Below are 16047 nucleotides of genomic sequence, written 5' to 3' on the forward strand. Positions count from 1 at the left end.
TTTATTTAAACTATTAAATGCAGAAACATGTCTGACGCACAAACCGTGCAGGCCAAGAAATGGGGGGAAAAAAGTATGCTAAGTACGGGCTTGAGAACTAATGTCACTCCCATACTAATTTAAGCTTGGTTATTCTGTTAAGTATACAAATAATAATTTTTGAATTAGAAACATGTCAAATAAATAAAATAATGTTTCATTCATTAGTATTAATATTTATTTTCGGAACGCAGAAAAGCAATCGCTATTGACAATTGGCTATTGTGTATAGTCATTGTCATAAGATTCTAAGTATTAACAACTTGAACATCAAGTTCAATTTGATAAGTCATGTCAACATAGTGCTGTGAAATAATTATTTTGGAAAACATTATGTCTGGATCAAAGAAAATGGTAAAACATTTATTTTAATTACATTTTTACTCTTGCATCTTCAAATACACGATAGCTATTATATCCTACGTTTTGCTTACGTTTTGAAGAATAAGGTTTACACCACTAGGTTCAGGTTTTTGAATTTGTGGATTTAATCTTGTAGTTACTAATTTTATTGTTATAATGCAATAAAGTAAATTTATTTGATTACTTTAGTAACTTGTATAGTTTAAAGTAATTTAAAAAACTGATGACTCGGCAAAATTTGAATGCTTTGTCATATCGTTATATCGCTACAGTGGTTGACCTCTTGCAATCGTGTATTCGCAGACACTCCGTGTGCAGTCATCGGAGGGCACGAACCGTGTCGAGGTGTTATACTCTGACGTGACAGCAAAGTTGTTTGAACGAGTGTATGAGATCTTCCACCTGAACACCTTTGGTTTCTCACTTCATAAGGATCGCGCTCATAAAGAAGAGATCATATCGAGCAAATCTCGTCAACTTAGAGAGTATGGATTACAACATGGAGATATGATATACATGAGTCCAGTAAATGGAGCTGTACTCTTTGATCAACCTTCTACAAGCATTGAGGTATGATCAATGCATTTTTAAAATTCCTAATCCTGTCCTAAATGGACATCTTTTTTATTAGATAAGTTTAAATGGTGCTTAGTTAGTTGTTTAAAAATAAAACTTAACATTGATGTAAAGTTACTTAAAAATATAATTAACTTACAGACTACCAATAAATCATTTGGCGTTGAAGCCAAACCTTCAACATCATCAGCATCTTTAATACCAACAAAAGGCCTTAAAAAACAAAATGGTCCTCAAGAAGATGAAGTTGATTTACAACTGTACCAAATGTCAGGCAATATACAACGGCAGAGGGATGAAAAATTGTAAGTGTCATATGTAATACCTAATGGCAACCATAATTGTTTGAAAGGGTTCTTGCTCTAAACAAACAAATACTATCTAGAGGATAAACAAACAGTTATACCGGTCAATTTTATATAGAACCATGTCCAGTCTAGATTCTGTAAGGTGATATGATGTTATATGTCAATGATATTACTGGCTCATGCACATGGTGGTGGGTGCTTAGGTCCTTGATAAGAGTCTCAGAGAATATTTGTTTAATTAAGCTCTAGAAAAATGTATGAATTTTATTTCTACAAATATTAAAAATTTAGAAATTAAGTCCCAACTAGTGCTTTTTGTTTTATGTTTGATTAAGGAATGTCAAATGATGTATATAAAATTATATAAATATTGTTTACAATTATGTTCTTCAGATGTCGGCATAACTCAAAAGGATGCTGTGTTCACTGTTCTCCTTTGGAACCCTGGGACGAGAACTACCTCAAGGAACATAATATTAAACACATCTCCTTTCACTCATATTTACGTAAGATGACATCTGGGAAATTCATTTCATTAGACGAATTGTCTTGTAAAATTAAGCCAGGTAAAAATGTGTTTCTTTTTGCTTACTTTCCTGTCTCTCTCAGTTCCATCATCAAAAATGTTTTTGCAGAAATACTACAAATGCATAGTATATTTATATTTACATCTTATATATACATCTACTAATTATTAATATTTCATATGGAACTATATTTTAAGGGTGCAAAGAACATCCGCCATGGCCGCGTGGAATCTGTTCTACGTGTCAACCAGGCGCGGTCACGTTAAATAGACAACCTTATCGTCACGTAGACAATGTGCTATTGGAGCACGCGGCGCCAGTAGACCGATTTCTCGCATATTGGCGAGCCACGGGCCACCAACGTATTGGATTTTTGTATGGACAGTATGAGAGCCACCCAGATGTACCATTGGGTAAGTGTAGAGTATATGTTTTAATACAAGACTCTTATTGAAAATAAATCAATTATTAAGAAAACACTTTTTAAACGGATTGAAGCTATGTATTATTATTATAAAGTTATAATTATTTACATATTTTTAAATTTAAATGTTTCCGACGTTTCGCGTGCTTTACAGCATGCGTGGTCACGGTGAATCATACATGAATTATTTTCAGTTGTAATAGTACACTTTTTTTCTTTTATTTTGCTGATGTAATAACTAAAAGCTTAAGTAAGGTGTTAAGATAAAAGTTTGTTGACAGGCATTCGCTCCCGCGTGGCCGCGATATATGAGCCTCCTCAGGAATGCTCCAGGGATCACATTGCTTTAGCCCCAGATGACAAAGAACAGTTGCTCAATGAGATTGCTTCGCGTCTTGGACTGAGACGCGTGGGCTGGGTGTTTACTGATCTTATGCCTTTGGACTTAGCAGCTGGAACTGTGAAGACAGTCAGGTGAATGCTTAGTGACAAAACCCCGGATAATTCAGCATATGCGTTATCCAATCCATGAAGGGGCTGTAACTAACGAAATTGCGGCCCAAATCCCAGTGGGTGGGGCAGACATTTTAGAACCATATTTGTGATAATAGGCATAGTTATATGTCGTAATCAAATTGTTATCATTATAAGCGGCATTGTAAGCGTATTTGGAACGAAACGAAAGTAAAAAATGCCATTTGACGAATTGAATTCCTGTATTATTTACAAACTGTATGTAAAATCGATTTTTTGTAATAGGAGGCAAACGGGCAGGAGGCACACTGATAAGTAATGTTAAGTGATACCGCCGTCCATGGACTCATATTGCCAGAAGGCTCGCAAGCGCATTGCCGGCTCTTTTCTTGAAGGACCCTAAGTCGTGGAACGACGGACGTCGAGGTGATAGAGATGGTATTTTGTATTCTGCCAACCATTGTAAAGGCCACGTAGTTTAAGTCCTCAGCCACTATCAGTAGTAATAATTCATTCGTACAATAGATGATAAATAAAGAAAGCTAAATAAATACATTTTTTTACAGAGGCATGGATACACACTTCCTGTCTGCTCAAGAATGTATAATGGCGGGTCATTACCAGAACCAACATCCAAATGCCTGTCGTCATGCGTCTTCCGGATATTTTGGATCAAAATTCGTCACTGTGTGTGTTACAGGTAAATTTAACCGTGATGCTTAATTAGCGTGATGAAGTCCATGGGGTCGTTCGAGTATTAGCACCATAATGGGGAGGGGTCTTTTATTTTCTTATTATGTGATTACGTCAACAGTAATTATTTACTTTTTTACACATATTACCCAAACATTGTCTATGCTTGAAATCAAAATGCATTTTCGAGGATCCCTACAAAAAAATAATACGTTTATGTACTATTATTTTTGAGAGCTTTGCTTACATTTGCTGACAGGAGGAGAGAGGGGTTGGGGGGAAAATAAATTGCATTAAATCTGCTTACGTAATACTTAAACGGCCCCCCATAATATTTTTACTGTATAGTTAAGGCTGAATTTTTAGCTCACTAAAGAGACAAATAAGGATGTGCTCTTTCTTTCTTGATATGAAACCAGTTAAGCCAATCAAATATTTCAATGAACATAGGCAAAGTGTAACTGTAACATATATTGTACATATAGCGTTATATATGATGTGGTGAACTTAAATAAATATATAAATCAACACAGGATTAATGACGACTATCAAATGATAATAGGTGACAGCCAGAACCAGATCCACCTGGAAGGATACCAGGTCTCTGGTCAGTGCGCGGCGCTAGTCCGTGATGATATTCTTGTGCCAACACGCGATGCGCCCGATCTCGGCTACATCCGGGACTGTACGCCGCAGCAGTATGTTCCTGATGTTTACTATAAGGTAGGATTATAAGATATACCAAGTCCAGTCTTAGCGCTAACTGTGACTCCTGTGCGTCAAAATCAGTTGAATTTTGACTCGTTTCCGATTCTCACCCTAAAAGCGAGTACAGATAGGCGTTTTGAAGCGCGCGCTTTGGTAACGCGTTGTAAGGACTACGAGGTCTGATTGATGTTTACACGAGCGTGGCGCGCGTTTACTGATTTTGGTCAGAACGCGTTGCGCAAGCTTTAGCCGCGCGCTTCAAGATACTTGAGCGGCCATATTGTCGTAAATTCGAACGCGCGCATTCGTAAAGAGTGGACGATCGTTGACGAAAATGGAGAACCATAATTTTGATACGGATTTCTATGGACCAGCTATTTGGAATATGGAAAGGCCCCAATATAAAAGTTCATATTTTTTTTAAAGAAGATGTAATTATCGTTAAGCGACTGCAAAGCGCGGTGTATGTTAGCTACCAACGCGCGTCCAACGAAAGGCCGAGCGCCCGATGTGTACTCGCTCTAAGATTTGAGACTGCGCGTGCTGTGCGACTCCCTTATGTCACGTTACAATAAGTATTTATATACTGTAGCCATTCTTGGCGTGATCTGTGTATTTTTAGCAAACAAGTTTTTCTTGAATACATTACAGTCGTTTTAGAAGTTGCTGTACTTTAATTTTAGACTGCTCCCCGTGGTTCCCCTGCGTACATATCCGTGTGACACTTTATTTTAAACTGATAATTCCTAATTAGTAAACACCTTGTGATGAATTTATGTGAACAAGGATTCATACCACGTTTAATTACCTTCGAAAATAATGCATTACTGTAAAAGAAAAAGTGAGTCAACCTTAATACATAGTTTTCTTAGAAGTTTTAAAGGGCAGCAACGACTGGATCGTTCATAATTTGTACGCAGCACAGGAATTGATAAAATACTCCGTTGTTTGAGTCGAAGTCATCTAATTGTAGTAACCTGACGTTGTATACACGCAAATGTTTAAAGAACTTTATTTCTCATTACAATATTTTATTTTATTTACATTAGAAACATGTATACGAGCGAGTTACACGTCCCAATTTCAGTCTAGTAGATTCACTCTGACATGCATTTTTAATGCCCCCTTAAATTTGTTAAACGCGCTAATATTGCGAATTTTAGATGGTAATTGATTAAATAGTTGCACACCCTCATACCTAATTGACCTCTTCAAATAATTTGAGCGCGGCTTCGGCAAGATATATACTTTTACGTTTCCAATTTAATATAACAGAACTTTTAAATTCGATCCAGTAGTCCGTGAGATTAGCGCGATCATTCGCTTCAGCTTTGTAAGAAAATTATAAATATATTTTTTTAAGATACTAATACTACTCAAATTAATTTAATATATTTATTTATTGGTCGTCTATAGCATAATTTGGTGACGTTTCTATATTAATGAACTTGGAGAATAATTTACCTTATATACTATAGGTTTTGTACTGCAAAAGTCATGTTCACAACTAGAGAATAAATAATTCTATTCTCATTCTCGGTCTCATTCTATTTGACATTGAACTTGAAGTTTAATATCTTGTAATAAGAGCTCATTGAATGCACAATACAATTTAACTATGCCTTTATTGCCTGTGTATCAAGGATCTGAAAAATGTAGCCTTTGTATAAATACCACACATGAGTATTCCTTCGTATATCTTAATAGTTGATGTGGAATTTATGAAAAATATTGTTAGAAATATAAGATAATGACCATTAATGGTATTTAGATGAAGCTACACTGTCGGTAGATTTACACTTTTAATGTTTTTTTGTAGCAAAAGTAGCATTTTTGTTAGTTTAGTAATTTCTTAGTAAGTTTAGTAATAATTTAAAAAAAATCTCTAATGTTTAAGCAAAACATTCACGTGACGAAATGAGTTTTAAATATCTTAATACTGACTACATACAGAAATATTCTTAAACTTCGTACAGGAGTTTTCTTCAATTTAAAAATGATTTAATGTAAATGGGTTCAAAATAAAACGGTGCGTTTATTGCTCCACATATTTATTTATCACGAATCCACGTCTGCATTTAACAATGTTATAAGGTCCGGCTTCAACATGGTCGTTGTGGCCGATAAATAAATTTCACTAAGATTTGCATAAACTATATCGTAAATTAAACTATTAATACAATAAATATACAAATTTCAACATTAAAGTCGTCCGAGTCGGAGGGAGTGGTAATGGGCCCCCAAAATCGTGGACAATTATTTCGACGGTACAATAAAGCTTGCGGTCCTAATGACCTATCGACTAAAAGAGCCCATTCTCCGAGTATGGGCCTAGCGCGCGAATAAGACGAAGATACGACGTTACAATAAATAGTAAATCTATTATAAATTTTAAGCAGGCACTGACCATTCGCGGCACTCTGTGCCACAGCAAACTGCACCACTACGCTTATCATCACAGTCTTAATCATACGGTTATCATAGCTTACTGAAGTAAATCACCACGTAAATACATCAATATAATTATTCTCCGAGAGGTAACGTTTGTTTGTAAATATAAATCTATTCTAGACGACTCTAACCGACCGATTTAGTATACGACGAGCCTCCGTGGCTACGAAAGCTTTCGAGGTTTGGCTAACAATAAGAATAAATTCTCTATAACATTTAACATTTATATTAACACACACAGTATGATCAAAATATAATCGTTTTTCTTAAAACTATTTGCGAGTCACGATAAAATAGAATCGATTATTCCACCTTAGCGACAGGCGCGCTTAGAAAGTAAGGAACCTATATAGGCCTATGTAACGCTCAGACGAGTAGACCAATAGCGTTGCCGTACCCTATCCTACACATTTTAATATCTAGGACGATACGAGACGAGTGGCTAACCGGCGTCGCGAGCCGGCTAACGCATGATATCCCTGTTATCCGGTTGCTGCTCATACGACATGACATCTTCACGACAATACGACCAACGCTGCGACGCACTACCCTATAGTAGTTATATTATAACACCGATATTATGCGAACGAAATCACTACAGAAGCTCAAGCCGACGAACTTCGATTACACCGTGTAAATACTTGAAAATTCTACTTATAAAAATAGCTTATAGTAGGAATAAAAAATTTGTAGACAAAACGACAAGTTTGGTCCGACGATTAGAGGTGAAAAATAGGTACGCGTTATTCGAAATATTAGTTTATATCCTTTGGGCATGATATGCTCGGGTCTTCGGAGAGAGAACAGATTGGTATTCAGTTAAGTTTGCCGCAACTGGTTATGAGAATGGAGCTATGAGGTTTACCAGCACTATCACCGGTCCTACTCAGCCTATCAATTAATTCCAGGCCCTCCACGACAAAAGCAAAAATAGCAGTAAACCCACGCATCTCACGCAGCATAATACGAAACTGTGATCCCACTAACCCCAAGTTATCGTGACGTTTTTGCGATCGACGCATTCCAACTGACCCGCGAACGGCCACCATCTTAGTATCATCTGGCATAAAATAGCTTTCCTCAAACACGGAACGTCCGCCGCGGCCGTTGTTGAGCTCAAAATCTCCCGTGATAACGCTTTCATTTTCCCAACACTGGAATACGGTGCAGCCACGATAACCGACGCCCAGTTCGCCTGTCGCCAAAACGGAAAAATTACGTGCCATTCGAGGCGCGACATCATCACGTACTTCTATAACTACACGTCCGAACGGGTTTCCGTTTATTTCTATGTTAAAATAAAACAAAGGATACGTGGAGGGGTTGCGAAGCATCGGGGAGCCCAGCGCGGCAGTGCTGGGCGCTGGTGAGGCCGCCTCGGGGGTTGCGTCTGCTTCCAACACGCCCACTCCGTCGATCACGTCCGACGGCTGAGCGCGTCGCACCAGGCAGTGCCTCGTGTACAATTGAGCCATGCAATAATTCGCCAAGAAGAGGACGGGATCGCGCCCTTCTTCTCCGGAAATGGGAGGAGATGACTCGCCGGGGCCCAAGCCCGACAGGGCACGCCGAAGCAATTCGAAATCGAGGGGAACGTTTGCATTTCTAATTAAATCGTCGAGACGGCACTGCAACAAGGCGTCGGCGTGGCGGGCTCGGAGACGTTCACGTTCTGACATGGCCGTCGCCAAGGAGAAGCCCTCATCGACTAGTCTGTCGAACGGGGCGGGCACTGGGGACAGAGGTAGCGCCAGTTCCGCTTCGAGACGTGTTTTCATCGCCGTCGCGGCGTCTAGAGCGCGGAGCAAGGAGTCCCTTTGTCGCACAGCCAGTCTCTGCAGATCGGATTGGAGGAGGCGAGATTCACGGGCCAAAAGCGCGCGGGCCTCGCGTGTCGGGCGCAAAGCGTGCGCGTGATGTGCGTGGTCGCACAGACGGCAGGCGCGCACGCCGCAGGCGGCGCACCATAGGGCGGGCAGCGCGTGCACAGTGCAGGGTGGGTCGGGGCTGAGCCGGCGGGCCAAGGCCAAGGCGGCGCCGTGCGTGGGCAGAGCCTCGGGACGACCGTCAGGCAACTCCGTCCGCTTCCAACAGTGTACGCACCGCACCTCCCGGCCGGCGTCCAACACGCCTCGGGTGCACGCCAGGCAAAAGTAGTGCTTACACGAGAGAACCTTGGGTGGCCGCTCGGAGTCGTCGAAGACGCGCTTGCAGCAAGAGCAGAGCGCGAGCTCCTCCAGGTCGTCCAGCGAGCTGGCCATCGCTCCGCTGCCGGAGGACGCTCCTCCGTGCTACGTGACGGCGGACATGAAAGGATCGCCGTCCGCCTCGCCGTCGTGCATTTACTACGATCACATTTTATGAGCACTCTCTCGACACCCGAATAAAAAATAAAGCTAAATATTCACTTAAACTATTGGAATTGATGTGGATTGCCACATCATGTTACGTTTTGTGTACATACGCCATGTTGTTTTCCGCTTCTGCGCCGGGCTTCATGTCGGTCGATCAACAGATTATTTACCGGCGGAGTACATTTGTCAAAGCGTCCATTTATTGCGTTTGTGCAAAATTTCAAAAGTATGAAATCAAACTATAACACGCCTGATCAATTTCATTTCTTTTAATCGATAGTCAAAAAATGTGTCATGTTTTTTTTATAATCCAAAAACATCTCTACTATCACGTAAAATTTGGCTTTCTTTTGTTGCAGTAGTAGTAGAAATTAAATATTTAGTTGACACAATACATGTAAAAAATATTTTTATTACAAATTCTCAATCGTTGTATAGACGTCGTTACAAAGCTACCGTGTCGCGCTCTCCGGGCGACCCGCGTTCAACTTCTCGTTGTTCCGGCGTTATGATTAAGACGGGCGGGTCAGCCCACGCCGCTGTCGGCCTTATCAGCTCTTATCGAACGTCACAACACTTGCTACGTTCACTTAGGATTGCCATATTAAAATTAACTTCTCTTACATAGGGTACTTTTTGTTGAAGTACATAAATTTTTTACAGTTCAATCATACTATTTGTATGAAAATGAATCGGAATATCTTTTTTTGCTTAACTTGTAAAAATATATATTTTATTACGTAGAGTAAGTATCATAAAACGTATTATTCTCTAAAAGAATTGACCGTTTACGAACTTCCTATTTGATGATTCATATAATAATGTTAAATTATACTTTAATGTTTCTAATAGCTTGTAAGAGGCAAATTCGATGAAGTATGTATTATATGTATTTTATTTTTATTGTTCATATAATTATTAAGGTCTGTTTTATAGAGTATTGCAATTTCCGGTTATAAATATAAAGTATGTTTGCAGGCAAAACAGTAATTATCTACTGGCAACCCTCACATACAGTGTTGTATCGATCGGCGCGCTAATGCAACGCAACTTATGTAATGATTTTTATAGCTGAGTTTCATGAATACTATTTACGGAATTCTTACAGTTATAATAGTTCCATGTAGGAGACAATTTTCAGTTATTTTTCAAAAGGGCTAATGATCATGGATATGGTAACATTGTTTTTCTCGCAAAAGATCGACGGCATTGTTTTGTACCAGGTCTTTTATTATTGATATCCTGACTGATATACAAAAGACTTCATTTTTCTATTAGAATTGTAAATGCAACAAATTGTACGTTAAAATTACTTTAGTAACACTACATTGTAATCCGTGCACAAAAAGTCTTTGTTTGAATCGGAATTATATGATTCTGGTTAGTCTAGTATCCTCCTTTGTTCTTTGTACTCTGGTTTAACAGAGAAAGAGTTTACAAAATACTATTAAACGACACGGGTTCGATTAGGTTTGTTTTTTATTTCTATTAACAGCATAGGATGGCAAACGAGCCTACGAGACGCCTAAAAAGGGGAGTAATTGTAGACCATGGACACGCATTTTAGTGAGTGTGTTGGCGAACTTTGAGGGAGGAGTAAGCTCTCATTTCAAACAGTTGGAGGTGGTGTCTTCCACGGAAGACTCCTACCGGGAGTCGATTCCACAGTTCACCAGTTCCCAAAATTTGTCTTGTGTCATGCATTAAGGTGATGCGGATGAAATTTTAGAGTTAATACGGCTTGTACTGTGTTGAAACGAGACAGAAGGAACAACTCAAACAGCTCTTCAAAACTTATTTCACTTTAAACAAACGTAATGTGTAACGATTTAGCACCTTGCTTCTCTTTTGTTCAACTGTACAATTTACAGAGCAGTGTTAGTCTAGTAGTTAAGCATTTTATTCTCATCCCTGACGTTCGAATGTACACCAATGATATTTTCTATGTTCTTAATGAATACTCTTACGTTATGGTAAACGGGATATCGTTGAAAGCTGACATTACTTAGAACAAAGTAAAATTATCACTTAAAACGACTAGTATCAGCTTTAGGCAATATAATAGATTTCTTTCATACATGATTATAGACCTATCTTATTGTATTATCTTTGTGACAATAGACCTCTCGAATAGAGCTCACATGACACTATTTATGGATATTATTAATGAACTGCATAGATTAACAGACGTTTTTAATCACTCCGTCCGTTCCGTCACTCTCCGTTCACTCAATCCGTTCACTCAACGGACAAAAGGTCTGATTCATGTAGTTCCTATACTGTAAAAGAAAACAAATATGTATTATACTGTTGAATATTTTGTTGTTTTTTTATATATTTGTATGTGACATAAAAGTAAATAGTTTCCGTATTGGAGTAATCTGTAATGTTAGCTTATTATTATTAAAGCTACCGTTGGTTATATTTGTTAACAAAAAAAAAACTTAAAATGTATCGCCTAGTCACTATTACTTTTTGAGCTCAATTTTAACACGGTTTAGTCTTGACTATACTAAAAAAATATTTCCAAAAACATTACAGGAACGTGACGAATATGGAAACGATGTGGGTGTGTCAGCGAAACGGTTACCAGTGGCGTACCTGCTAGTAGATGTGCCTTGCGGGGTAGCGCCGAGTACTTCACAACCTAGGTTCAGCCCCGGTGCCACCTTCCCGCCAGCGAATCGTCCACTGCAGGGCCATTTACAAAGCCTGAAGGGTCTTCATGAACATATACAAAATTCGCCGTCATTCTTAGAGGTATGGTTTTCGAATGATGGAAGGAGTGTAAAATAGAAGACGATTTCAAAGTATTTTTGGGACAAATACAAAATAGCAACCCTGTATTTTAATTATAATAGTTATGGCTACGGCTATGTAAAGAAAACTCTTGCAAATTGCGGGATTTCTTGTTTTAATCCTACGCATATAGTAATGTAATTCCTCAATGTAATGTAATTTTCAGATCTCAAAAGCACCGTTGTAAGTGAAACCCATCTAGAAAGATATATAAGATATATAATATAGAAATATTCACCACAGCGTAAACACAATTTGAAAGAGTTTGTTTTAGCAATATATTTATAAAGTTAGTTTTACTGTAAATTTGTGTTGGCCTAGTGGTTGTAGTAGCTTCGATCCCCGACTGTGCACCAATGGACTTTCTGTCTATGTGCGCATTTAACATCAACTCAAACGGTGAATGAAAAAAACATCGTGAGGAAACCGGCTTGCCTTAGACCCAAAAAGTCGACGGCGTGCGTCAGGTACAGAAGGCTGATCACTTACTTGCATTTTCCATTAACAAATCATCATGAAAACAGATACAGAAACCTGAGGTCCAGACCAAAAAAGGTTGTAGCGCCATTGATTTTTTTTTAACTGTACATACATATAAAATAATGAAAATTTTAAACGTTTATGTTTACGTTCTATTACCTAATGAAGTTAATTTATTCTCATCAGGCTATGTCAGATCTCCACGTACTCCTATACTTGGCGACCAACGACGCTCTACCCCTAACAATAGAGCAACTGGAGCCGTTGTTACAAGCAGTCAGGACAAGAGATGAAGATGCAGCGGAATCATGGCGAAGCGAGGGGCACGTTGCCACGTTATTACAGCTGGCGGCCTGTGATCACAATTCGCCGGCTGCTAATAGGTGAGTTTGGCGATTATTCTAGAAATTCTAGTACGGACTTTAAATGAGTTATCGTGGTAACAACTATACGATTATTCCAAAAAAAAAAAAACTGGTTTTGAAGACAGGAGAGATTTTTAACTATCATCGTGTAACCAAGTTTTTTTTTACCAACTGGACCAAGTTAAATTTTTTTTGATTCAAACGCGTTTCGATAATCTGATCTTCAATGTAAATCATGTTTTATTAACATTTAAGTTTTCATTGAGATTGACCAAAAACGCTAACTTGAGAAGTTGGTTTTGGTCATATTTCTGGATACGAAGGATTTTCATTTTATGCACCAATAAATTTTCCTGTCTCTTACCAATGTATTTCTAGTTCGTCTGAATCCGGCGTGTGGACGTGTCAGTTGTGTACGTTCCACAATGCCGCGCCGCTCGACTCCTGCGAGATGTGCGCGATGCCCAGGTAATAATGATTTATATATAGGTAACAACTAGTTATAAATATCAATTAGGATTTAGGATCCTGATAACTTTATAACAACTTATACAAAACAAATGAAATACTAGATTTGTCAAGGAAGCAAACCACTATATTAGAGCGAGGAGTTTTCACTACTTTATTTTGTTTATTTTACAGAATAATATAATTTAAATCATGTTATGTCACATTTGAAGACCAATGTGGTTTGTAAAATATAAATAAAACCTCTAGAAAATATAATATAGTATTATTATTTATTACATTATCACTATTTGAGGCAGACATTCTCTTATATTAATTTCAACAAACAATAAGTAGAGAATATTTTTAAGGAAATGACATATTTTGTCTAATTAGAACACAGATTCAGGGGTGAATATTACTGTCTGGTGATATTTGTGAGATTTTTTAAAACGTTTCAGTAGTTTTAAGGATGATATCTATCATTACAAACAAAAATCGTTATTTATTTATTTATACTTCGTTACCATAATTATACAAAAAAAAGAAGTTAGTAGGTTACATAAGTTATTAATTAGGCTACACGCGGCCTTATCGCTAACAAGCGATTTCTTCAAGGCAACCCTAATATGGGAGACTAAAAAAAATACGCCTACAGAGGGTAAAGTACAAGTGCATAATTAATTAACAAAAAAATCTCAAAATAACATGCAACTAAAAATTAAAATAAAATAAAATACAAAGAAAAAATATAAATGATAATATGTATAAACACAGATGTAAAAGCACTGCCAAAAGTTAATTGAGTCACAGTAAAATAGTAAGTAATTACAAGGCAGAAGAAAAAATATCAAAAAGATTTTTTTTAAATACATTTAAGGACTGAGCTCGTCTGATATAAATTGGTAAGGAATTCCATAGTAGGATACTTACGTTATATTGGTGTAAATAGTGTAGACTACAACAGTGCACATATGATTTACTGTTACTACTACGACGTCAACGAATTGGTTAACGGACCTTTTTTTTATTGTCCGTTGAACTGATAAAAGTTCTAGTATTTGTAATTGTCTATTATATTAATTCATTGTTCATTATGTAGTTCTTTAGATTATTTTTCTTATTTGCTTTTTATAACGCGTGCGATTTAAGTCGTTGATTCAGAATCACATGTTAGGACAGGTTTGTGATTTTTGTAAATAAATTATCGTACTACTACTTATATATATTAATTGTGTGTCAATTAACTTTTGGCATAGCTTTTACATGTGTGTCTATATATATTATTATTTATATTTTTTCTTTGGATATTATTTTATTTTTAGTTCCATGTTATTTTCCGTTTTTTTTTTGTTATTTAATTATGCACTTCTTGTACTTTACCCTCTGTAGGTATTTATTTATTTTATTTTGCCATATTAGGATTGCCTGGAAGAAATCGCTTGTTATCGATAAGGCCGCCTGTTGCCATATAACGTATGTAACCTACTTACTTTTTGTTTGTATAATAATGTTTATTATGTACTAACTTTTTGTTTGTATATTATGGTAACAAAGTATAAATAAATAAATACATATATTAATCTGTGTGAATTTCTTCGGAACTCTGGACTGTAATTTCTTGTACCAGTATGAATAAACCATAGAGATATTTGATTTTGTTTAATTAATATTGAATTGTTCCCAGAAACAACGCAATGTAGATTGAAGATCTCGTGATTATTACGAAGAGCATCACCGGTCTCCGCTCGGACCTATTTTTGTACCCAACGTTGTTTGGACCTTTAGCCGCTAGCATTTTATATTTCGTTTAGGATTTGTACCGTAGAGAAATTCCGTTTTCCTTTCCTATCCATAAGTTAATGTAAATAAATTTTAGTTTTTAATTTTAAACGTTATTTTTTTGAATGTCTGATAATATTGGCATATTTGTGCATACGTTAATATACGTATTAAACTAGGCATCGCAAGGGTCTGGAACTGCTTCGAGTACAACATTCTTATATAACATATCTTTTCCATAGTGTCTATGCACCGAAATGGCTTAGTTTTTTTAAACAATTTTACAAGGAATAATATTAAAATGATGTGCAAATATGCCTCAACTGAGAGGACTACTTATATTTTTGTCATATAACTATCATGTGTACTGCGCTTCAAGAATTAAAACAGTTGGGAATGTTTCTTTCAAATAAAAACAATAAAAGTCCACTTATAGGTGACTTATTAAAAACGCTGATTTATGACCCGAATTTGGTTAAATTTGTTTTTAAAGTGCAGTGTAGTATCTCAATGTATGTATAGTTAGGAGCAGCGCATGCGAGCGTTGTATATGAGAGAATTCACATAAATACAAGTGTGCTGAGGACACAATTTTGTGTTTTATTCCCAATAAATTATTATAGTGCAGTATTTTACATTTTATCACATAAATTGCTTTTTCAATCAATTCCGGAATAGTTTAAAAAATCTATAAATTCGCATCACGTAGGTAAAAAAGTGTGTTTTAATTTTTTTGCTGTATTTCATTCAAATTCAATTGAAAATTAACAATATAATGAATTTAATAAGTCAAAGTCAAAAATCATTTATTCATATAGGTAACACAATGTACAATTATGAACGTCAAAAAAAAGAAATATACATTGTATGTTTCTAATTTTACACTTACTGCCAGTTCTCAAATCAAGGGCGTAGAACGGAAGAGAAGAACTGGCAATAAACTCTCCGCCACTCTTTTTAATCGCCAAGTTTTTTTTGTATTACACGACGTTTGTAAGGAGCTGCTCACCATGTTCCACATGTCATCTTAAGTATTAAATACTAATAAAACAAAATTAAAAACAAAGATTTGTCTCAGATTGTCAAAGATCCTCTATCAGCAGGAGACATGATAGAGGATGAAATAGGAGCACGCACTTATATTCTCGTGGGAACAACACGCAAATATAAAGTCGAAATACCTAACATCACCGCATACACGAATTCAAGTACGACCAGTCACCACAAGTAGCACCCGTTCACGAGTATCACGCATGG

At 36.9% G+C, this 16047-nt stretch overlaps 2 protein-coding genes across 2 annotated transcripts; one reads left to right on the forward strand and one right to left on the reverse strand.

Annotated features, from left to right (window-relative positions):
- The first annotated feature begins 297 nt into the window (after window positions 1–297).
- LOC123708476 (nuclear protein localization protein 4 homolog) lies at window positions 298–15381 on the forward strand. The gene is made up of 12 exons (XM_045659203.1): window positions 298–393; window positions 706–972; window positions 1120–1283; window positions 1680–1852; window positions 2011–2226; window positions 2519–2711; window positions 3278–3411; window positions 3967–4127; window positions 11459–11677; window positions 12383–12579; window positions 12940–13029; window positions 14696–15381. Exons 1-12 carry the CDS (start codon window positions 373–375, stop codon window positions 14709–14711), a joined length of 1851 nt encoding a protein of 616 aa, XP_045515159.1. The 5' UTR covers window positions 298–372; the 3' UTR covers window positions 14712–15381.
- LOC123708478 (peptidyl-prolyl cis-trans isomerase E) lies at window positions 6147–9211 on the reverse strand. Its single transcript, XM_045659208.1, has one exon. It carries the CDS (start codon window positions 8822–8824, stop codon window positions 7379–7381), a length of 1446 nt encoding a protein of 481 aa, XP_045515164.1. The 5' UTR covers window positions 8825–9211; the 3' UTR covers window positions 6147–7378.
- Window positions 15382–16047: the final 666 nt, after the last annotated feature.

This window comes from Pieris brassicae, chromosome 4 (assembly GCF_905147105.1).
Source record: "Pieris brassicae chromosome 4, ilPieBrab1.1, whole genome shotgun sequence".
Lineage (NCBI taxonomy): Eukaryota > Metazoa > Arthropoda > Insecta > Lepidoptera > Pieridae > Pieris > Pieris brassicae.

Excerpts from the sequence above, each read along its gene's own strand:
- LOC123708476 (XM_045659203.1), top strand. The coding sequence starts at position 373 with ATGTCTGGATCAAAGAAAATG. Across the intron at positions 973-1,119 it reads AACCTTCTACAAGCATTGAG|ACTACCAATAAATCATTTGG; the intron begins GTATGATCAATG and ends ATTAACTTACAG. Across the intron at positions 11,678-12,382 it reads ATTCGCCGTCATTCTTAGAG|GCTATGTCAGATCTCCACGT; the intron begins GTATGGTTTTCG and ends TATTCTCATCAG.
- LOC123708478 (XM_045659208.1), bottom strand. The coding sequence starts at position 8,824 with ATGGCCAGCTCGCTGGACGACCTGGAGGAGCTCGCGCTCTGCTCTTGC.